A 25,633-nucleotide genomic window follows, 5' to 3' on the forward strand; every position below is an offset into this window, starting at 1 on the left:
TGCCTAAGACATGTGTAGGAACTGTTCATACTGAACAGATGTCCCCCTCCAAAACAAAGGCAAATCCAAATCCAATCAAAAGCAAATAATTTTGTCTCCTACAATGATGCTGTGAGTATGGAAACAGTATTGGCTTCTTCTGATTGAATACTTTTGCTGACATTAACTCTGATAAAGGTAAATTGTTAATGGGTAAGATCTTTTTATTGTTTTACTGTTTTACATCCAGTCTGAGATGCATGTGAAAATTGAATATGCAAAAATTAACAAATATGCTGCTTCCCATGGCCTACATGTGCTTTGCCTCCGGTACTGATCTCTCAAGCTTCCTTTGCCCACTTTCTTCTGAACAGTCATCACACCAAGACTTTTCTCTTCCCTGACCTTTGTACTTCCTGTTCCTTCCACCAAGGATGCTTGCCTACCCTTCTTCATCTGTCAGGCAGATTCTGGTCTGCCTGGCTTCTGCTCAGGTCTCACCTTTCCCAAGAGTGCACTTAACACATGCCTTCATCTAGTTCCTCCACCACATGTGCCTAATGAGTTCTTTTAAAGCATGCAGCCCAGTTTGCCTCTTTTCTGTTTGTTGACCGGTTTATTATCACTCAACCCATTCTAATGTCAGTTCCATGAGCATGTACACCTTTCCGTCTTCCTCACCACAACCTCCTCAGGGCTTAGAAAAATCCTTTATAGGAGGCAGAATGGTACGGAGATTCTGTTAAACCCCTGTGAAGCCTATATTCATCCCAATGCACAGATACACACAACAGCCATCTGCACTTCTCATTTTTCTGTCTTCTTTGCCTCTTGGACCCTCCTACTTGAGCCTTCCCAGTGCAAAGACTGGCAAACCACAAGTGGAAAAAATCTAGGACAATACAACACAAATATTATCGCTTAAACACCTCAAAGGAGCTTCATGCCCTTTGGTGTTTTAGACCTTTCTCATTTAGGGGACATTCATTAAAGAAAAAACAAAATGAAATTTTTTGTCCTTCAGCTGTGCCATCAGGAACTTGAACTGGTGGAAATCAGCATTTTCTTTTCCCTTCAATTTCCTCCACAGAGTTTAAAGTAGTGTCGGTTTCTTATCCTTTCAAATCCAAGGTGACTTATCAACATGGGTAATCAAAAGCATTTCAAAGCAAGGTGGAATTCTTTAAATTCTATCAGAGTACTCCTGAAAATAATAATAATAATAATAGAAAAGCTATGTGAATTGCAAAACTGGCTCGAATCAAACAAATACAGTCAATTTTCACGATGTGTGGATTTTGCATTTGCAAATTTAACCGCTCACTAAAATTATGTGCAACCCCCAAATCAATCCTGGCAGCATTGCTTCAGTAAAGCACCAATGGGCAGGGCACTTGCTCAATACACATACTAGCCGGCTGGAGCCCAACAGGGCAACATTCTGCCTTCTTGTTAGCTCTCAGACTATAAAAAGTACCCTGTTTACAGCTTATTTAGTACCAAGTTTTCTCCATTTTTATGTGTTCTGTTGGTGATTTTTCTGTTTAAAATGCCAAGCATGGGGGCGCCTGGGTGGCTCAGTCGGTTAAGTGTCTGGCTTCGGTTCAGGTCATGACTTCACAGTTCGTGAGTCCAAGCCCCTCATCAGGCTCTGTGCTGGAGCCTGCTTTGGATTCTGTGTCTCCGTCTTTCTCCTTCCTTCCCCTGTGTGTGCTCTGTCTCTCTCTCAAAAGTAAATAAGCATTAAAAAAAATTTTTTTAATGCCCAAGCATAATGCTGAACATGGTCCCAGGGCAGGTCCCAACTGTCAAATGTTCCGAAGCATAAGAGGTCTGTAATGTGCCTTACTGAGAAATTGGATGTGTTAGATAAACTGTTCAGACACGTATTCAATGTCAGTGGATCAACAATATGTATTAAATAAGGTATCTGAAACAGAAATACACATAAAAAGGTTATGTCTCAATCAGGTTGATGGAAACATTGTGACCGAAGAAACTAACTCTGTATTTCCTTAGGAGCAACGGTTCAGTATTCCCTAATTTGGGATTCACAGCAATTTCCTAGGACATAACTACTGTGAATAATGAGAATCAACCACAGATACTTTTTAAGGAAGAGGTATTAAACTCTTCTGCTGAGTCACATGAGACTAGCAATCTCACTAGAACCTCTATCATCAGTAAGTGTACAAATCAATCTTCTTGATTTTCATCAAGAAAAAAAAAAAGAAGTTATTTAGTAAACTGTACTTTCAACCTACCAGTAATGTATGACTTCTTCAGTGTGCTCTCATTTTCTGAGGCTAGAGATTACCTCCATTATCAACAAGGAAAAGTTGACCACAAAAAATGAAATCCCTAAATCTCTAAGCTTTCTTCTTCTGTTAGATATATTTAATAGTTTTTCTACTGAGTACTCATATCTGATCATTAGTGATGCATTTGTTAAAACACAGGTGAAGTTTTTTAAAATTTATTTTAATGCATATTTATTTTTGAGAGAGACAGAGACAGAATGAGAGTGGGTTAGGGGCAGAAAGAGAGGGAGACACAGAATCTGAAGCAGGCTCCAGGCTCTGAGCTGTCAGTACAGAGCCCAACACAGGGCTTGAACTCACGAACCGCAAGATTACCACCTGAGCCGAAGTCGGATGCTTAACCGACTGAACCACCCAGTTGCCCCCACAGGTGACGTTTTAACGTGACTGATTTTTAGAATTAAGAACTGAGAAATGAAGCTTATCATGACCATCACATTCAAAATTGAAAAGCCACATACCTAAGATGAAATATCAAAAAGACAGAAAACATTCAACTATGTTGCCAATATAAAGAAAGACCCTTTGAAAAGAATGAGATGGCAAAGATAAAAAATACGAATATACAGGTTTTGTAGAACTGTTGCAAAGAGGAAAGAAAAACAACTTATAATTAAATACAAGAAAGGTAATGACCAAGATCAGTAATGTGAAATGGGCAAGCCAAATATCTATGATTTATGTCATTGCTCACGGTGTCCTGCTCATTCGCTTCCCTCATTTTAATGTGTAATCTTTTTATTGTTTCCAGCAGCACTCACAATTATGTGTCTCTTACCCAGGGAAAGAGACATGGTTTCCAAAATGGCACAAAAGCTATATTTTAAATAATCATGCAGAGAGTAGAAAGGGAAAAAGTGAAGATCTGGTTTAGCATTATTTAAGTGCATATAATCATTCAAGACAACCTCTGACTTGGTTAGATGTTCTACATAGCAAAATGAATGCTCTGTAGTTTATTTTAATTGTATTATACTAGTAAAAATAATCTTTAAAGGTATCGTACGAATAAATTTGAAGGATGGGTTAATTTCAAATGCTTATTTTACATTAAATAAATTCTAAACGAGTAGGAAAAAAGTCACCTTAAAGAGCTATCTAGAGAGAAATAATTAAATAGAGGAGGGCAAATTATCTGAGTAATAGGGCTAAGTGTTTCTCAAATCTTAGGGAAGAATCTGTTTTCAAATAGAGAAACAGATGTGCTGGGGTGCCTGGGTGGCTGAGGTGGGTGGCTAGGTTGGTTAAGCATCTGACTCTTAATTTTCGGCTCAGGTCATGATCTCATGGTTTGTGGGATCCAGCCCTGAGTTAGTCTCTGCATTGACAGCAGGGAGCCTGCTTGGGATTCTTTCTCTCCCTCTCTTTCTGCCCCTCCCCTGATTCCACTCTCTCTCTCTCTCAAAATAAATAAATACATTTTAAAAAAATAGAGTGCTGAGTAGAATGGAAAAAAAAAATTTCCATACAGGAATATCACTGCGAAGTTTAAGAGACTAAAGATAAAGAAGAGACTGAAAGTTTCCAGAAAGGAAATAATAAGTACACAAAAAAATAAGAATTAGACTTCTCAACAATATCGGATGACAGAAAATAAGTGTGTAATTCCTTCCAAGTTTTAAGGAAATATGATATTCATCCTAGAAATCAATATCCACCCAATACATATATATATATATATATATATATATATACACACATGATAAACAGTTTTATTTTATTATTTATTATTATGTATTTATTATTATGTTTATAATATTTTTATTATTTATTATTCTCACAAAATTATTTTAAAGGAAATTATAAGTGATAAATAGAAATAGATTTAATGCATATGAAGAAATAAGCCAAGAAACAGAAAGATAAGTGATCAACCACAAAAAAAGTGCCATCCTAGGAAATCAGCTGTACAGGAGGATGAAGAGCAACCAACAAAGATTGCATAAGGAGGATGGAAGGAAGTCTTTGGAAAGACCAGAATCCATGAACTACACACTGGACAGCAAGAGCCTACAAATACACTAAAACCATATAACACAAAAGAAACATTAGGAATTTCAAATACCCAATAAGAAAACAAGCTGTAAAGGGAAAGCACAAAAAGAGCATGGTACTTGGTTCTGCAGTAAAGAACGGTCATGTGGCTATATATAATTATTAAATAATGCTTGTCACTTTTTAGCTTCTAGGATAAGCCTACATATAAAGTATATGGATATAGAGTCATCCAATTATACATACAGAGTACAATATAAATTTTCTCAATCTTGACTCAAAAACATTATCAACTCATAAGGTAGGCAGTTGAAAGGCACCACCACCTGTACGTGTTGAAATAATAACTGTGGATTCAAACATATTATTATAATTGGAACGGAACTAGAAGAACTAAAGAACTAAATAACTAAAAGAACTAAAGAACTATAATTGGAACCACTAGAAGAAAGACAAAACGGTAAAAGTGGTCATGTCTAGGGAGTGAGACTAGAGATAGGTAAGGAAGGCAGAAACATTGTTTTCATTCTGTCTTTCTATGTTTTCACAAGTTTAAAACATGTACAGATATAAGAGGGGAGGGAGGGGAATTTGAAAACCAACTTCGAAACAATACTTTAAAAAACGAATTGTATACAAATGTGAAAGTGTGAATAATGAAATAGGTTTCCATAGTAGACTTTAGTAATATTCATCAAATAACAGTTTTCAGATTCCGGACACAAGAATGTTTAGTCTGCACTCCCTTAAGTTGTGCGTGGCCATCTGAATAATTTTATTTTTTTAAATCTTTATTTATTTTTGAGAGAGAGAGAGGGAGAGCAGGGGAGGAACAGAGAGAGAGGGAGATGCAAAATTCGAAGCAGGCTCCAGGCTCCCAGCTGTCAGCACAGAGCCTGACATGGGGCTTGAACTCATGAACCGAGATCATGACCCAAGCCGAAGTCAGACGCTCAACCGACTGAGCCACCCCGGCGCCCCCCATCTGAATAATTCTAACCAATGACATGGAAGCTAACATAGCACAGCCCCCATCTGGGCCAAAGCATTTAGTTACTGGATCTTCAACTCCCTGGCCCCATCTTCTCAAGCCATAGTAATCTTGGAAAAATAACTCCTATAAGTCAATGGGAAAAAATACCAAGATGGCGATGAAGGCTGGGCAAAAGATCTTAATAAACAATTTGTGAAAAAAGAACCATAAATGTGTAAGGAACATGAAAAACTTTTTTTAATAAAGAGGATTTTTCTTGCTATCTAATACATAAGGATTTTTTTTTTTAATGATAGCAATGATATTGTGAGACATTTCATTGATTGTTGATAGGATTATAAATTGGTATGGACTTTCCTTAGTATATATCAGAAATGATTAAATGCTTCAAGGCCTTTGATGCTATAATTATGCTTCAGTCATCAGAAATGAGGAAAAATACATATGCAGAAGGATTTTCAACCGCAGCAATATTTTATAATGGATAAAAGGATTCAAACAAAATCTGCAAAATTAGAAAATGATTAAGTAAATTATGGGGATGAATACTATGAAACTATGAATTTAGGTTTACAAATGTCTCTACTGCCACCCAAGGACATCAAGTATAAAAGCACTGGAAAAAAAACACACATAGCTATTAACAAGTAATCATTTCTTGGTTAAAAATAGTGATGATATTTTTTTCTTTTAGATTTCTTAATCTGTAACTTGTATAATTAGGAAAAGTTTTTGCATTAATTTTGGAGGTGTTTTTTTTATATGAATATAGTTGACACACAATGCTACATTAGCTTCAGGTGCTTGCTCAACATAGTCATTCAGTTTCTCTATACATTATGCTATGTTCACCACAAGTGTAATTACCCTCCATCACCATACGAAGCTATTACAATATCACTGACTGTATTCTCTATACTGTGCTTTTATTTCCATGATTTATCCATTCCATTAACTGGAGCCCTGTATCTCCTACTCCCCTTCACCCATTTTGCCCATCCCTCCCACCCACCTCCCCTTGGCAACCACCACTTTGTTCTCCGTATTTACAGGTCTTATTCTGTTTTTGTTTATTCATTTGTTTTGTTTTATTTAGAGTTAGATAAGCATGTAAATAAACATGTCCTGAAGTAGATTCACTTCAGAGCTTTGAACTTAGAAATAAATAAAAATGAAGAGAAGCAAAGGTAAATATGATTGAGTGCTTTGAAATACAAATTCTCAAAGAAAACTAAAAGTAAATGGAAAGCTAATACAACCTTTGAGGTTTTAAATCAAAACAAAAATTATTATGACATATCATAGCCATTTGGACACAAGTGAAAGTATGGCAAAAGAAAAGCAAAAGTAACTCCTTCAAACACAACAGGGTCTGTGTTCCATGGAGCCTTCTTGAAAAATTTCCCTCTTTAGTCTACCTTCATTCTGCTCCATTATGACTCCAGGACTATATTATGTACACCCTTTAGTGGTACATCACCCATTTTTAGTGAGTGGCATCAAATGGATTTTTCTTATCACTTTCCTCTGCCTTTAGGAGGGAGGGGAAGAAATGAGACTAAGCCAATATTTACAAAATATTTAATTTAAATTTTATTTTATTTTTTTTTAATTTTTTTTTCAACGTTTATTTATTTTTGGGACAGAGAGAGACAGAACATGAACGGGGGAGGGGCAGAGAGAGAGGGAGACACAGAATCGGAAACAGGCTCCAGGCTTTGAGCCATCAGCCCAGAGCCTGACGCGGGGCTCGAACTCATGGACTGCGAGATCGTGACCTGGCTGAAGTCGGACGCTCAACCGACTGCGCCACCCAGGCGCCCCTATTTTAATTTTTTTAAAATATAAATAATTTTTAACACTGTGGTTCTACTGATTTAAGGTGTTTTTTTTTTCACCCAGGTATAATTTTTCTATTCACCAAAAGATATATTAAAACACAAACAAATGACTAGTGTCTTTCAGAAATTTAATGAAGTACATTTTATAAAATCTTTATCTTGAAAGTGACAATCTTCCCATTTTAATGACCATGGCAAGAAAATGTATTAGAAAATGCATGACAGGGCCACATGAAATTCAGAGTTCTACAAAAAGTGGTGATTAAAGATTTATAGCTTTCCCTGATATTTAGCCAAAAATATATGTGCATGTCATATACCATGAGACAAATTGAAAGTATTTATTGATGCAAGTAACAGTTTAGTGTTTTATTTAGCATTCCAGTTTAATAATATTTATATCATAAATAGCTTGATATTTGGCTTTAGAAAGCCCATAAAACTAGTTCTTATGGCAAACTGAGGATGAAACTATATATTAGTTAATAAAACCATGAGGATATGAGTTCCTTTACCTTTCTTCATTGAGTGTCGATTGCAGTCTTTGGTTTTAATATTCTATTTGTGAACACATATGGATTGTTACACTGAATTAACTTCAAAGTGATACTCAAAAGCCAAGTCATAGTCATAACGCATTACTTAAACCTTGATATAGGTAAAGAAATATGTAAAACTAGCAGTCCATTTAAGGGATATTAGAGCTGTGACACAAGCCAAAAAACATAACAAAATCCTTTATTTATCCCTCTGGGCTCAGTTAATGTTCAAAATCTGACATCCTCTTTTATTGATCTGAGACCCAGTGACACAAAAGCACAATTTATAAGAATAGCACTGTTCAGGAAATAAGTGTCTTGCATTACTTTACATTCCTTTGTCTGTAATAGAGTTTTAATCTTGTTTATTTCATTTTCTGGGTAAATTCCCTGTGCATTTTTAACTCCCCAAAGAACTATTTACTCAAGAAGAAAATCTGATAGCATTTCAAAACAAAGAAAAAAATGTATTTTTTTAGTATATGTTGTGATAATTGGCTAACCTTATAAAGGAAAAACTAAAGCTAGATCATTACTTGAGTATTTATATCAAACAAATCCAGATGAATCAAAGATTTATTCTGAATCATGAAACCAAAATAGGAAGGATACTAATTTTAAAAATGAGCAGTTGTTTTTCTTTAAATAACTTTGAGTGGGAACAGTCTTGCTGAGCAAGGCATAAAAATCCTGAACAATTTCTAAATTTGACTAAAATATAACAGTAGTGTATTCTTAAAAATCATGAACTGAAATCTTGATTCTGAAAAATCATACACAGGTTAAAAGAAAAACAAAAATAGCCACAAAATCAACAAAGTATATGGATACTTTAATATATATATATATATATATATATATATATATGTATATATATGTATATATGTATATGTATATACATATATATATATATATATACATATATGTCCATAAGTAATAGAGAACCATAAGTAATAAGTAATAAGTAATAGAGAACCATAACCCAATAGAAAACTGGGCACCAGGTTATGAATAGGTGCATAAGCACCCACACACACACAGATACACACATGCAGAAATGCAAAGAATAATGTTAAGAAACTTTTAGAGTTAGTGAAAAGTTATTATTATAAATTTAAGCAATTAAACACCAGTGGCAAAGCTTTGAAAATTTTAATAACATAGGGGTAGGGAGGGAAAATAAGATAAAAACAGAGAGGGAGGAAAACCATAAAGAGACTCTTCAGTACAGAGAACAAACTGAGGGTTGCTGGATGGAGGGATGGGTTAAATGGGTGGTGGACATTAAGGAGGGCACTCTTCGGGATGAACGCTGGGTGTCACATGTAAGAGATGAATCACTGGGTCCTAGTCCTAAAGCCAAAACTACACTGTATGTTAACAAACTTGAAGAGAAATTAATTTAAAAAAAATTAATATTGTACACTACTAATAAGATTGGGAAAAAACAGGCATACCATACACTCTAAGTAGGACTGTAAATTGTTATACCTTTTTTGGACATGTAGCATAATTTTAAATGCAAACACCTTTTGACTCAGTTAATCCATTCACAGAAATCTATTCTGCAAATTCATTTGCACATGATATTAAAACAGACAGGAAAAAATAGAAAAAAATCACCAACAAAAGACAGAGCTAAATAACAAGGGAATATTATACAGTGACTACAAAGGAAAAGGAAAATGTGCAGATAAAAGAAGCACTTCAATTTTTGTTAAGTTGGAAACAATCAAGATACAGACAGCATAGTGCATATGTCATACTGGAATTTCCGGAAACCATGAAGGTGATAATCTGAAATAAGTGGAATTGGGGAAGGGAAAAAAGACTCCATATTTATTATATTCCCTTTTGTAGTGTTCATAAAATTACCATATGGATGGCTCAGTAGGCTGAAGGTCAGACAGCTCAGGTCATGATCTCAGGGTTCATGAGTTTGAGCCCCACATCAGGCTCGCTGCTGTCAGCACAGAGCTTACTTCAGATCTTCTGGCTCCCTCTCTCTCTGCCCCTCCCCTGCTCAAGTTCCCTCTCTCAAAAATAAATAAATATTTTCTTTTAAATTACCAAATACAAGAGTTACTTTCATCAGAATTTTTAAACCTCAAAAATAAAGACCATAAGAATCTATATTCTAATTTTCTCCATGTTTTAAGTTTTAAGTCATTCACAGTACCAAAATGTTATTATTCACAAATATTTTAATTATTTGATATTTTTTCTTTTCATTAAAAACATCTTTTTTTTGTTTTTTTTTTTTTTTAGAGAGAGAGAGACAGTGAGCAGGGATGAGGGGCAAAGGAAGAGAGAGAGACAATCCCAAGCAGGCTCCATGCTCAGTGTGGAGCTCAACATCGGGCTTGATCCCAACACCCTGGGGTCATGACCAAAGCCAAAATCAAGAGTTGGATGCTCAGCCAACTGAGCTACCCAGGTGCCCCAATCCTACATCAGTTTTTTTAGACAATCACAATTTTCTACATGAAATTCTCAAACTACTACAATAATCAAAGTTTAGATTACATAAAATCTGTCTTAACATTACAAGAGAACTACCAATGTGTTAGTTCAAATTACAATAACATTTGTAACTACTTCATAAAACCTACTATTGTAAAAATTGTAACTTATTTCTTCAAAATAAGCTAAAATAGTATTTACAACAATTATATAATATAGCCCACATCTAATTAATTTATAAAAAGACTACCCAGCAATTTCCATAGTCTATACCAGTTCAAACTGAACTTAAAAGCTTTTGGCAGAGAGGGGAAAAAAAAAAGTCATGCAAAATAAAATAAAAATTATCATTTCCAAATAGGATTCGAAAATGAAAACTATTTTTGACAGATCTTCAATTCACATTACAGTTACTATCACTAGTTCTTCATTGGACCACCCAGTTTTCAACAATATTCTAAATCCGATATAAGATAATTATTTTTCAGCTTCCATCAAGACAATTTTATGTTTTCCTCACAATTTCTGGAATTACCATTTCCAGCCTTAAGACACTTTGATTCAAATCTACTCCCAAGGCACAGAATAATATTTATAAATGACCTAGAAACCATTACTACACTACACACACTAACATAATAAGAAAATCACCTAGCTGACCTAGATAAACTACTACCTTTGCCATAAAAAAAGAAGATTTGGGACCCATGAATAATTTCCATAGAAACCTTATCTTTCTCTGTCATCTCAGAGATCATCAAGAAATTGGCATAGAACAGGTATCTACTAAAAGTTTGAGGAAAGAGGTAAAGAAAGAAGAAAATCCTGATACAAGTTTTGATGTATACTAACAAGGTAGACATAAGTATTTTGAAGATAAACACTTGACTTTTACCCAGTGCATTCTACCTCACGTCCAAATCAAAAGTTATCAATGTAACTTTATCCTGTAAATACATGGATTTGCTTAAAAGAATACTTTTGACCCAAGTTCTTACTATACTACATCAAAGAGTTCACATGCTGCTAACTGCAATATGGGGCAGCACTGGATTAATGGAAGTCAACACAATATGAGGTAGTGAATAATTTATGAACTATGAAAAACTTTAGCTCATTCACAGATTTCCTTATTTTTACTTATTGTCAGTGGTTACATCTCCTTAGAAAGCGTCTCTCCATTCTCCAAAGTAAGTATGCTCTAGACAAGTAATTATTTGAGAGGTTTTCAAATCTCTGAGACCTTTACAACAGAATAGGAAAAGGCAAAAAGAGCCTCCCTTATTCATGCTGAGGAAGGAACTTTAAGGAAGATGACACGGGGCCAACCAACCAGCAGCAAGATGCAGACAACTGGTCCACCAGGGAAGACGTCACAATGAACATGTCCTATGTTTAATGTCACACATAGGAAACATCTACCATCATTGTTTACTTGCTCAAATATATTGATAAAAGTGGTAACTGAATAGAATCAAATATTCACAATTAACAATGCTAACCAGAATCTACATTTTTGTTAACTTATTCATAATTTTCAGTTCTTTCTGTTTATCTGTTGAAGTCTGCAGAGAGGGTTTGTGGACCAAGAGCACACTAAATTCTTGTAAGACGTGTATATTCACCAGTTTCCTAAAGATGATAAGAAAATAAAACCCTAGCCTCTAATATTAGTTGGAGTGGTCATATTAAAGAAGCTTATTAATTTGAAAATTACCTAGAGAGCTACATTAGCCCTCCTTACCTGCTTTCCCCTCCACGCATCTAAAAGTATAGAGTCAAGTACATGTGACTAATGTACACTAACGGGGATAGAAATTACTAAAATTAGCAACATTAATCACTATATTATATTGGGCAACTCTTATCATTGAAATCTGACAATTATATTATGAGGTAGGTATTACAGTGACTGTCATTTTACAGAGGCAGACACATGCTTAGAAAGCGTGGCTGATACATACAGAGTCACGTAACTGATAAATGTTGGAATCGTAACTTCGAACCATGTCTGCTCATTTTAATAGACTGGTGGCATTGCCATCTAGGATGGGGGAGAAGCTCTGACCTAGGAAGTAGCAGGCTTCTCCAGGCAAGAGCTCCTCCACAAATCTGCAGTAGCTTAATTCACTCAAGTTTCTGTTTTCTCCTCTGAAAATCAGTATAATAATTCCATTTAGCCTATAAACTTTACAGAGCTACCTACAGGAAAGGCCAAATGGATGTGAAAGTGTTTCGCAAAGATGAAAGCTATATATAAATGTAAAACTATCAAATACGTAAGCTCTCTGAAGGAAAGAATTTTATTCTCCTCCATTGCTCTGGGCATGCTGTTTAGTTCAAAGTAAAGGGCTAGGATACAGAAAAGAAGAGAAAATTCAGATGATTTGTGACAAACTAATCAAGGCATTTATTTTCTCATTTAAACCCCCAATAATATTATCAGGCATGATGAGGAAACAACCTCATGTAACAAAGAGGAAAAAAAAAAACCTTTGCATCATAAAGCTACTGAGCGTATTCAAACTCATTTTTGCTGAATGCAAAGCCTGGTCTCTTGACTGCTTTTCACTTAAATAAATATAATTTAATTAAAGAAGTAAAATAAAACATTAGGAATCTATAATGTGTACAGTTCAAAAAGATATCAAACTACATCTTAATTATGAGCTTGAAAGATTTACCAGGAATAAGATGATTCAAAATTGTTGCCATCCTAAATGTTAGTGATATGTGACAAAGGGAAAGATGTAATACCACTCGAATTTCAGCACCTCAGTCTTTAAAAATCATTTTCATAATTTAGTGCACCAAGCAAAACTTTAAGAGGCTTTATGGCTTATTTTGTTGGTCTTTTCTTTGCCACCGAACAACATATGCCCTGCCCTGGTATATAAACAGTAGAAAAAGATTCCAACAAGAAACTAGAAATGCATTTTTCTTTATCCCACTCCCCCTCTTAAAGCAATGCATATAAAAACTACCTAATGATCCTAACATAGGAAGTAATAATAAAAGTTTGCCAGTTTTCACGTACTTAGTGCCAAACACAGTACGCAGCATTTTAGGTCTATTGTGTACCCTCAAAACAGTCCTCTAATGGATGATTCCCTTTCACAAAGGTGGAAACTGAAACTTACCTAGATTACACTTGTCTAATGCCACACACCTAACAAGCAGACTAGAATTTGATTCCAAGTTCAGACTCCTAACTGATGCTACTCTGTCTCTCATGATATCAAGGCTGTAAGAATCAAAGGTTTTTTGGGTTTTTTTGTTTGTTTGTTTGTTTTTATTTTCACAGGCAAAGCATTAAGATGACAATCACTGACTCTCTGTGTTCTGAGTATAAAGATGAGGATTTATAGTCTTTCCCATCAAAGAACTAAAACTATATAGTTCCTTGATATTCCCTGTGCATTGTTGCCTTTGTTCCTAGAATTTCCTGTCCATATGTCAATTAGTTATAACACCATAAATTTGTAAAGACTAGAAAGCTGTTAAAATAAATAAAGCTATAAGTTGTGAAACTGCTTGGAACTTACAAAGCTCAACGTCTCCCTTTCATACAGAAACTAAGAACAAGATTGAAACTTTTCAATTCCTGACAAATACAAGACACAAATAAAGAAAATCATGACATAAGTTGAAATGTATCTTTTAAGAAAGACTAGCAAAGCACAGACCTTTCCTACCACTCCTAAAGATCGCTTCCAGAAATTTCTTTGCCAAAGGATTGCTATGAGAGATGCTTTTCTCCCTCCCTCTCTCTCTCTCTCTCTCTCTCTCTCTCTCTCTCTCTTTAGGAAGTCCCTCTTCCCACTCTAGAGTTTTAGGAGCTATTTCTGTGGTAGCTGGATCATTGAAAACAGACAGCCCCATTAAATACCTCTAACCCACAATAAATACCTTACATGAAGCCCTTGAAGAATAAGTTAAAAATGTTCCAAATTACCATCACTAAAATACATATGACAATATTTTTAAATATATTTTAAACCAAATATATATATTTAATGTATATATATTAAAAGAAATATATTTTAAACCAAACTGATCATCCTACACCTTATAACCCTTATTCTTCAGATGGAAATTATTCATTGTGTTCTGCATTTCTGTGCCAAAATGTTCTTCAAGAATTTTTAAATAATTAACTTCAATGACAAAAATTATATATGGCTTGAGAATTATCATTAACTTCATTGAATATTCTTCTAAGATATGCTAATATATTTTTAAATATATCTGGGATTGTGAAAATATTATTTAGATGTTAAAGAACTAGAATGCAGCATTACCAGATAACTTAAACTAAAAGACAATTTTTTTCTGTGTTCTACTGATAAGCACTGCTACCATTTATCAAGCAGTTTTCAGTTGCCACAATGTCTCAGCTACCACAAGCAAGCGGTAAAGTTTATCATGACTCGGTGCATGCCCTTCCTAAATTCAAAATCTAGTAATATGCTCCACATTATATATTCTTATCTATACTGTTTCCCAAAACTTTTCAGTCAGTATTTTATCTCAGAATTACCAAAGGCAAATCTTTTCACCAGCTCAGAAGGATACAAAGCCTGAAATTGGTGTTGGGCACAAAAGGATGCATAATGCCTCCTTTCCTTCTTGACTCCCTCTGGAAGTCTGGAAATAGTTTCTATTTGTCAAAAGTAATATTATGATAAGAATTCACTGTTTTGTAGTAATTCAATGCCATTGTAGATGAAGATTGACAATGGATGTGCAATTCGGGGACTCCATGACAAAGAGAAGCTTAAAAAACAGAATCTCTAGTTCCAAATTTCCACTGTCCCGCCTAGTACATCAAGTTACACTGCCTCTTGGAGTTTCTCCTGCTTTTCCATGGCCCTCTTCCCACACTTTAAGAAATCTGGCAATTTCGATCTGCAAAAAAGAAAAGTAAATACTTTCCCCTTGACTGAAGATGCTTATTTTAAAATAGATATTTAATTCTATCCTTTTAGCCTTGCATAAGAAATATATATACACACACACACACATACACACACACACACACACACACACACATATATATATATACATATAAAATCAAATTGCTGACATCCTTAACTGCAATGGACTGACTACCGATGCTAGGGAATTGTACAATGAAAACTAAATATGAAAGAGAACAAGATTGTAATGTAAAGGCTTAATATCAGCTGCCAAGGCTTACGGGCTGAGGAAATCTTTTCCTTTTTTTTTTTTTTTTAATGTTCATTTACGTATTTTGAGAGAGAGAGCACAAACACTCTGGAAAGCATGCTAGCATGGGAGGGGCAGGGGGAGAGAGAGAGAGAGAGAGAGAGAGAGAGAGAGAGAGAGAGAGAAAGAGACAAAGAGAGAGAATCCCAAGCAGGCTCTGCACTGTGAGACCATGACCTGAGCTGAAACCAAATGTCAGACGCTTAACCGACTGAGCCACGCAGGTACCCTGAAAATCTTTTTTCTTTTTATCAAGTTATGTAACTTGAGTTTCAATTAATTTATGCTGAAGTTAGAAATGATTGACTAAGGCCATAATCTCTTATAAGGATGAGGAATCGGGTAACACTTCACTATATTTTAATAATAAGCAGAGGGTATAATCGGATTAGAACAAATAGGTTTGGGAGATAACAGGGTTTCTCCTGTTTCCTTAACCATATTTCTATCATTTTCACCAGTATAATTGGGTATTTATAAAGATAAGACAGGGGCGCCTGGGTGGCGCAGTCGGTTAAGCGTCCGACTTCAGCCAGGTCACGATCTCGCGGTCCGTGAGTTCGAGCCCCGCGTCAGGCTCTGGGCTGATGGCTCAGAGCCTGGAGCCTGTTTCCGATTCTGTGTCTCCCTCTCTCTCTGCCCCTCCCCCGTTCATGCTATGTCTCTCTCTGTCCCCCCCCCAAAAAAAAAATAAATAAATAAACGTTGAAAAAAAATTTTTTAAAGATAAGACAAAATATATTTGCCTTGAAGGATTATCTTCTGAGGTTAACTGAAATTCAATCACAGTGTAAGTATCAGAGGACCATAAAACAAGTGAATACCACAATATTTATCGATTAAAATTAATTGTACATGAAAGGCTAATAAGTGCCATAGAAATACGATGGCATATTCAAAACATTTTGGATGTACTTAAATGTAGGCACTCAACTCAACCCAGTTTGTGCTCATATTTTAATTACTGAAATAGGAAAAAACAGAGGAATTAACAAACTCATAAATGAAATACATAAAACTATACAGTAAAATTTTTTCAAAGAATCTAAATAGTAAAACTATGAGGGGTGTATATGTGATTTATTTGAGAAACACGAAAAAAAACAAAAATTAAAACAATCTAAGAAACTACCTCCTCATAAATTCCCTTCTTATAATTAACCCTGTTATCTCCCAACCTATTTATTCTAATCACTTGAAGACACTTAGAAATGTCAAGGTTCTCAATTTTAAAACTGTCTTTGACCTTAAGCTAAAAATCAGTAGTAAGTATTTTAAATGATTTTTTCAAAATGTTAATTAATGTACAAAAACTAAAAGTCTAGAATGACAAGTTGAGGGACTTTTGCTGAAGCAAATTACCAACAGAATGAAAACAGGACAAAGCTAAATTACTGGAAAATAAATCTTTAAGGTAAAAGGTTGATACAAAAAACAAACAAAAACAAACAAAGGCATGCATATAAAAAAATGTACACATTTGTGCAAATATTAGAGCAACTAGTCCACAACAAGACACTGTGTCCATCAACTCCTCATTCTCAGATATCCTCTAATTAAAAGAAAAAAATTGCAATTTGGTACCTTTTTTTAAAATTTGCACTAAAAGACTAACATAGAAAATTGTGGTATAAACTATTATGGGGGCAGGGGGAGACTGAGACAATTTTGTGGCCATTCAAGGATTATGTATAGTCACGCTTTGTGGAAAATCCAAAATTAAAATGGAAGCCGCGGACACCCATAAGTGTCAGTACCCTTGTAATGGAGTCTTGCATTCTGACCACCACCAACATGGCTTTGGCATCATCCTAACAGCATTTGTAAATCCTCTTTAAAGTGTGTATTCTACTTATCTTCAGAAAATCATTTTTTTTTATATTTTTATTTTTTTGAAGGAGAGAGACAGAGACACAGAGCAAGTGGAGATGGGGCAGAGAGGGAGACACAGAATCCGAAGCAGGCTCCAGGCTCTGAGCTGTCAGCACAGAGCCTGACGTGGGGCCTGCACAGAAGCCATGAGGTCATGACCTGAGCCAAAGTCAGCTGTTCAACCAACTGAGCCACCCAGGCGTCCCTTCAGCAAATCATTTAATATATAGCAATGTACCTTAAGGAATAAAGATGATAACACTGAACATATGCAGCCTGTAGGTGGAAATGAAAAATATATTACACCTCTATCTAAATAGGATATGAGGCAGTCACCAAGTAAATTGTTTCTTTTGAAATCAAAATGAAGAGGAAAAGCAAAATTCTGACTTTAAAAAGTATAATTCTATAATAAGAAAATCTCCTATAATATTAAATGTGTTTAATAGATAAACAATCATTAAGTCGCTCAACGTACTAGGAACGGGGACAGGGTTTGTGAAGGATAGAAAGACAAAAAAGGCATGATCCTGCCTCCTTTAAGAAGGCCACATTCTCATTCCCCATGTTAATTTTTAAATGATTTCATTCTATAAATTAAAATTATCAAAAATGATAAAATAAATTGAACAGTACTGACAAATAATAGGTGTCAAACTCCTAACCAACACCATTGTAAGAACCACATTCATCTCCTTTTTTTCCCCCCCAAATTAGTAAAATCTGCTTTGAAAACCATTTTGATGTATGAAATTTTTTAAATTGGGGGAGATTTTCAAATGCTAACGCTGAATTCAACAACTAATTATCTTATTGTACTGAAAAGACCTAGTCATATAAGAAGTTTGTCAATTAGTTATTCAAATCACTAGAGAAAAATCTCAGAAATTTTTACTGAAAATTACCATAATAAAAAAGCTAACATTTTAATCACATCTAAGGAACCTTCAGTAGGATCCAGTTGGAAAAGAAAAAGAAAAGGAAATATAATTTACCCAGTGGCCGTTACCAATCCCAATAAAACATTTAAATCCAAGACAAGATTTTAACTCTGTAATGCATCCTTTGTTCACTTGAAACAAAAATCTCTATTTAAATTTAAATGTTCTTTTCTATAATGGTATTTGCTTTGCAAATTAAGTATTTCCATTGACTTTTTTTAAAAAGAAGGAGAAAGAGGAAGAGAGGAAGAAGGAAAAAATATACTCTCTGAAAACTCTATACAACAAAACATGCTGGACTAATTAGGAAACAATTGCTCTTTTCAGCCTTCCTTAAAATTCGGGGGGGCTCTAGGAAGTTGAAAAGTCTGTACAGTGCTATTGGAAGAGATTATGAGAGGATCCGAGGTCTGAGCATGAATCAGCATTCTATTGTCATAATGTCACAGTGCAATGACCTTATCACTTTAAAGGCTTGATGTGAAACGGAAATGCTCCATACTTCTTGAGTCAGCAGGCTGAAGCCTGCAAGACCTCAAAAAGGAAAAAGGACAGGAATAAGTTTTCTTTAACATCAAGCTTCTAACGTTTCATACAGTATTTTCATTTAAATATTTCACATCTCTAATCCCAAAATAGAATGTTTCAACTGATGCCATTCTTTCTCTGATTGTATAGTGTAGTATAGTGCAGTATAATGTATCATTTTCTTGAAATTCTCTTGTGATAAGTAAAGTATGTAAGTTTAACTACAAAACAAACAAACAAACAAACAACTAATAACAAATTAGTTATTCTTACATATAAAGACCTACGTCTTTCTTTGTAACCTTCAATTGATTATAACAATATTTACAACACCAAGTTGTAAGGTATTGTGTTCTGGTACATGTGTCCCAGTTTTCTTCACACCATGAATTCTAATCTTTGCTTAATAGCATCCAAGTTGGTTCTAATTTTACAAAATGTTTGCATATGTTGATAACTCCAGTTTTAGAAATTCCCTCAATAAAAATGGCAAGACATGATAACCCAGCCCATCTATAACCACTTATAATCTATAACTATACATAAACACACACACACACACACACACACAACATATACATACATACATACATACATACAATCACATTCCAGCAAATTGTAATAAAGATTTAGCAAACATTAATTAATTTCATGAACACAGATACACAATTTTAATAATTCACAACTAAAATTCAATGATAAGAAATATACCTCAAAAATGATATCTGCAGAATCAAGGTTTAAAAGCTGAAAAAAATACACGTTTACAATTCTCTCTCTTCTAAGAGCATTTACAGTCAATGTTGTCCATGGATGCCTTTAGTAATCATTTATTATTATTATTATTAGTCAATTTTACAAGGATATTTAAGATAATCTATGCAAACTCAAAGACAATTGTTTTTAAAGGGCATTGTGAATTATTTTTCAAACAGCATTTTAAGTGAAGTTTTTCAAAGTGGAGGCATTTATAGATTTTTTTTTTCAATTTCTCTAAATAAATCTGTTTACAGTGTTTCAAAAGGTATTTAGTGTGCGCAACAGTTTTATGAAAGAACAATATTTTCTCCAACATCCCCATCTGCTGGCTTAGAGAAAAAGTAGATTTGTATCTGTTATTTCTTTACATATTTTTATAATTTATTATATGGAATCGAAATATAAAATTATTGAATTATTTTAAAATAGACTAATAGCAATTTGTCAAAGTCATTCATGAAAAGAAATAGAAAGGAAAGATTTTGAAGAGGAAACTTAATCCTTAAAAGTTTTCATTCTAAAGCCCTATGAGATCAAATTCTCATGTTTATAGCTGCTTTAGACCGTTTTACTTTAAAGAAATTTTAGGAATGAGCACAGTATTAGGTTATTAAATTTTTTGATAGTTTAAGAATATTTAGTATTTTCCTAATATTTGCTGTTTTGTTAAACTATATAAAATAAGTGGTGTGTACACATATGCCCAAATCAGATTTATTATTTTACAAAAATTTTCAGTTACTGTAATACATTGCTTTTGTGTAAGGACTATTAGAATATCTTCATATCCTCACACTAAGGTTCTTAGACAAGACCACAGTGGCCTGTGCACACTAAAGGCATCAAGGTCTACAAGACTTTGAAAACTATTTAAAAGAGCATAGAAGAAAAATGTTAGAAGAAGAAATGAATTTCTATGAGAAAAATATTCATTTATTCCCTGACAACGAGAAGGAACTCAATATATATTGAAAAAAGGAAGGAAGGGATTGGAGAGGGAGGAAAGAAAGAAAGAGGGAAAGAAGGAAAGGAAAGAAAGAGGGAGGGAAGGAAGGGAGGAAGGGAGGGAAAAAGGGAGGAATTCTTGAGGTCCCTCACTAGTCTGAACTATTGAACACATCAGATGCTAGTCTTTTTTTTTTTTCCAGTTTTATGGTTTGTATTTTCTGAGAGTAAAGGTTTAGGTTTTAACAGTTTTCAGGAAAAAAAAAACTCTTAGCACTATTTCTAGCTAAGAAGAAAGAGAAGGAGAAAAGAAAAGGGGGTGGGAGGAGGGGGAGAGACAGAGCAAAAGAAAATTGGAAATCTGTCTTTATTTCCTCAGGTACTGATGGCAACAAATGGGAATAAACAGGTACTTTCCTTATCTCACTGTGACTGTGAAAGAGGAAGATGTGGGAGTTCAGTGCCCTGCACAGTCCTTTTACCCAGCTCACAAAATAATGACTTCATTTCATTTGCATAACTTTAACCCAGTTGGTGGATCTTGCTGGATCCTTAAATCAATGTCAACCTACACATTCCAAATAAGTGCCTTCATCTCAGGAATAAAATTAAATGAGTAAATGAATTTCTTTTATGTTACGAAGTTATAAAACTCCACTTTCTTAATATAGAAATTTAACTCTGAGAATCTTACAATTTAAGTAGGTAAAACAAGAAGCTACTGTATGAACATAGATTGATGACACCTATTTTAATAATGGAGTTAAAAAGTAGAATTCCTTACATTTCTGGAGGAAATGAGAGAAAGTCATTTTGGTTTTAGCTATCAACATATTTGATGCTGCCTTCCACTTCATAGTGAAGGATCGTGGACTCCCCTGACAGAAAAGGCAAGCCAACAAAGGCTAAGCATTGGAGACAAACCTGGAGCAGGATTTAAATGATCAAGACGGATCTTGACAAATTTGATATTCAAGATTTCCACTCAGTTCTTGACTGCTGACTTCACGACTGTAGTTTACATGAGCATAAAAGAGTTACACTAATTTTACATGTTCTATTGCCCTTGGCAAAACGAAAAGAAATGAAGGACACAAATGCTCCATTTCTTGTTACAATCTCTAGATTGTGAAATTCCTAAGGGAATGAAGAAAGTGAGTCGCAAAAATGTTATTTGCTCAATGAGTCAATGTCAACTCCAGAAAATTCTATCCAATGGGTCTCCTTTGTATAACAGTCCCTTACTAGTTCTCTTTAGCAATCAGTAAGATTACTTATAACATGGGAGTAGTACATGCCAAACTTGAAAAGACATTCAGTTCTTCACCATGATTTGTTTTAGTGTCTTAGAATAATAATCCATGGATGAATAATTTGGGGATCTGGAGACATGCATTTTTATTTCAGCTTCATTTTCTGAGAAAAAAAGTCTGTGCAAAATGACGATTTGATCTTCCCAGTTTCTCAGAAGTGTGGTCAAACAAATTGCTTGTGTGTGTATGTGTGTGTTTTCAATGAAAATCATGTGCCATGGATGTATTCATTCTGTGGAAATTCATGGAGTTATATATGTATTTAATACACATTTTCTATCTGCATATCTTATTCCAATACAATTTATATTAAAAATAAATCTATTCAAAAATATTGAGACTGAGGACCTAAACTAGTTATAACCTAAACCAAAAGTATCTTTAATCTTTACAAAGACCCAACAGTCATTCAATATCTCTTAGAAGCAAGGAATATTCATTTTGTTCAGTGGACATATCTGTCATCTTCTTATTCTGGCCCTCTCACTATTTTCACCAATAAGTGAACTTCTCAAACACTGACCATTTTTCAAAGTGTACCTGTCAATTACTTTCCCCCTGTATTAAAAATCTACATACTTCCAATAATCATAGTCCTTAGTTTCATTACTTTTCAAAGCATTTTCACACTAGTATACAATTACATACTGTTAGATACTTAGCACAGGCGCGTGTTAAACTCTTAATTCAGGAAAAGAAAAATAGAAACTTGATATCAAAACAAATAACCTAAATCCGGTAGGTCAATAGGTCAAATATAAAAACCTTCAACAATTAAACTACAACAGTTTCTTTGTATTTGTGTATGTACTAAAATTGTTCCAAATATTCCTAATATTCTTCCACTGAGTTTTTTAAAGCTGCAAATCTACTTTAAGACTCTCTCTGTCTTCCTCACCCCTCACCCCCACCTTTAGTTTCTTTTCTCACTTGGTTCATATATATATATATATTCATATATATATATTCATATATATATTCACATATATATTCATATATATATATATGGCACTGAAAACTTCTTAAATAGGCTGTTTATAAACAATTGGATTGTAGACACCTAACATAACCACAATAATGCCCCTGTTCTACCAGTAAAGGAAAACTGTTCCATTCCTTCATCCGCATGATGGTAGTTTCAAAATGAGTTGATGATGTTCCTGATATACCATAATCAAGCTAACCCATCGACTCTATGATTAATGCTCAGTATGGGGAATTGAGATGGCAACCAGTTTGTCTAATGTGGGAACGCTGCAGTTGGGCTTTTTCTGGGGTAATTTTCCGCTAGCTCCTTTACACTGTCGCCAAAGTGGAAGGTGGGCCATCTGCAACCCACCCTTCCAAACTGTTAACTATGAAATAAAAACCGAGAACATTAAGGCAGGAAAGACTCTCCCAAGCCGTTTGGCAGGAAATGATGGCAGCTGCTGGGAAGGGGGCAGGAAGGTACAGTGGCGCCGGCTGCACTGCCCACGCCGTCGCAGGGGTGGGAGCGCCAGGACAGGAGCCCGCGAACCCTTCCACTGAACCTTTTAGAGACTTAATTGCTTGGGTTCTATCACTCTGTCCGAAGCCTTGGCAGAGCTTCATCGCGTGTCCCGGAACCCCGCGCGGAGTGCTAGGGCTAATATGGAAAACTGCAAAGACTAAAATGGCTGATCAGCCACTTCTTCAGATTTCCAAACTCGGCCGGCTCCAACTGCTTTCAGGTCCTTAGCTCTTGCTGCCTTTGCTGGAGCCCCGCTACCTAAGAACAAAGCGCACCCGGCCGGCGAGCTGACCGCGGCGCCCACGGCAGAATCGCCCCCTTCAACTTAGGCTCAAGCTGAACAGAGCAACGAGAGATTGACAGCGCTCCCCCTCCACCCCTACCCGACCCGGCCGGGCCCTGGGCCTGCGTCAGCCTCCGCTCCTCGCCGAGCCTCGCCGCGCCCCTCGGGTGGGCGTTACGTAACAGCCCCGAACCCAACTCCAGAACCATTTTAACAACTTGTCCCGTCGAGGTGGGTAATATGGGGCTCCAGGGGTCCAGACGATGAATCCGTCCTGGGCCTGTGGATTTAAATCCAGGGCCAGGAGAGGAGCGCAGCTGCCGGGGCAGGCGTCGGGGCTCAGCAGTCCCCGTGGGATCTATCCAGCAGCCCGACAGCGCGTCCAGGGAAACAGCGTGTTCTCTGTGGTCAGGGTACCACCAGGCGCGCAAGGTGGGGGGAGGGGGAGGCGGAGGGACAGGGAGGGCTTCTCTTGAAACACCCAAGACTAGAACCCCCCGAACCTAAGGGAGCTCCCTCCAGCTCCAATCACCACTCCACCTCCCTAGTGCGCACACTTTTCAATGCCTTTCGGTCCCTCTTCAGCGCCCCCCCCCACACACACACCGCCAGCGGGGGTCCCCGAGATTGCAGCCACTTTCTCCCTACGCCGTCACACGCACGCGCGTGTGCAGTCACTCACACCCACACACTGACACACTGAAACACACACGCCACATTCACACTCGCGGGCGCTCCGCGTGCGGCATCCAAAAGACATGAATATTCATTACTTACAAGCATTGGTGACTGCGAAGCTGTTTGCTACCTCCAAATTGTCGATGTGGGGAGTCAGTCTGAACTCCGAAGTGGAAAACTGAACCATCCCTACCCGAAATGCACTGTATTCCTGATCGGCGCCCCTGGGAAATAGCCCCCCTGCAAAGAACAAACACCAAGCAGAAGAACAGTGTCAGTGCCAGAGAAGGAAAGGAGGGGAGCCCGCTAGCGCCCAACAGCCCAGGAGTCTCTTATTCAGCTAATAGGCCGGATAAACACATCAACGGACTCGGGCAGCGGGGAGCTGATCGTCCAAATGGTAGTTAAAGGGTCAAGGCACAGATGAGAGTCTGAGGGCAAGGTAGGTGGCCAGAAACATTAGCCTTTCCTGATAATCACAGGGTTTGCATTCAGACCCTCTAGAGAATCTGAACAAACAGGAAAATGTTGTTTAAGGCAGAATTAATAAAATTTGGAGATCAGAAATGAGAACACCTTTTCCTCTTTTGCACCAAAGCCAATATACATGCTAAGAAAAATATGTATATTCTAGGCAGTTTAAATCTGGAATGCAGTCAAGGTATGACATAAGTCTACATGACATGAATTAATTTGTCCACTGTGAACAAAGATTACCACCAAATTATGCACAATTCAAAAGCAGAGCACAAAGGGTACCTACCTATCTGTATGCTGTTAGAAGAGACACCAAAAATCAGTCCCCATAAAACAGGAGAAAGGAGGGCAGATATATGCATAATCTTTTGCATTTCCAAGAAAAGTAGAGCATCCACAAAATACCCCCCTTTTTTTTTCCTTTTCCTCCTCTTCCTTCTTTGGCGGTTTTCCTCAGCAAATTAGATCCTCTGCATTTTGAGACAGCAATTTAGCACCAAGCTGCTAAAAACGTGAAGTGGAGGCAGAAGGATTCCTATTTCCCAGGTCCTGCTGGTGGCTGCTGATGCCCTGCGCCCTGTCCCTGCTTCCGAAGTCCGGAGGACTGGCTGGATGCAGTTTTCAGCGGAGCTGCCGCTGTGGTTCCAGTGCCTTAGAATATTCAGCACCCTCCCATGCACTCACACACACTCACCCTCTCTCGCGCTCTCTTCTCCCTCTCCCCTCTGTCTCACACACGCGCGCGCGCGCGCGCGCGCACACACACACACACACACACAGACACACACATACACACACACACACACACACACACACACACACACACGCAAGTCACAGAGGAGCAGGCAGCCCCGGGCGCGCGTGCGCGACTAGCGGCAGGCGGCTGGCGCGCGCGTCCCACCCCTCCCCCGCACCCCGCACCCCGCACTGCCCTGGCAGCGTCGCGTGCGCCGAGCTGAGAAAGCGCGGCTCAGAGCCGGGCCG

At 36.5% G+C, this 25,633-nt stretch overlaps 1 protein-coding gene across 6 annotated transcripts in view; it reads right to left on the reverse strand.

Annotated features, from left to right (window-relative positions):
- GRIA2 (glutamate ionotropic receptor AMPA type subunit 2) overlaps positions 1-25,394 on the reverse strand; it is a 160,540-nt gene extending 135,146 nt beyond the window's left edge. For 2 of the 6 annotated variants that reach the window (XM_011281602.4, XM_045055740.1), the window contains exons 1-2: positions 24,936-25,394; positions 24,272-24,412 (exon numbers count right to left, since the gene is read on the reverse strand). In XM_011281602.4, the coding sequence (XP_011279904.1) occupies positions 24,272-24,412; positions 24,936-25,023 (229 nt within the window). In that variant the 5' untranslated portion in view covers positions 25,024-25,394. The remainder of the gene's footprint in view (positions 1-24,271; positions 24,413-24,935) is intronic. The other 4 variants (XM_011281599.4, XM_011281598.4, XM_011281600.3 and 1 more) reach the window with 2 other exon arrangements.
- Positions 25,395-25,633: the final 239 nt, after the last annotated feature.

This window comes from Felis catus, chromosome B1 (genome assembly GCF_018350175.1).
Source record: "Felis catus isolate Fca126 chromosome B1, F.catus_Fca126_mat1.0, whole genome shotgun sequence".
NCBI classification, from domain to species: Eukaryota; Metazoa; Chordata; class Mammalia; order Carnivora; family Felidae; genus Felis; species Felis catus.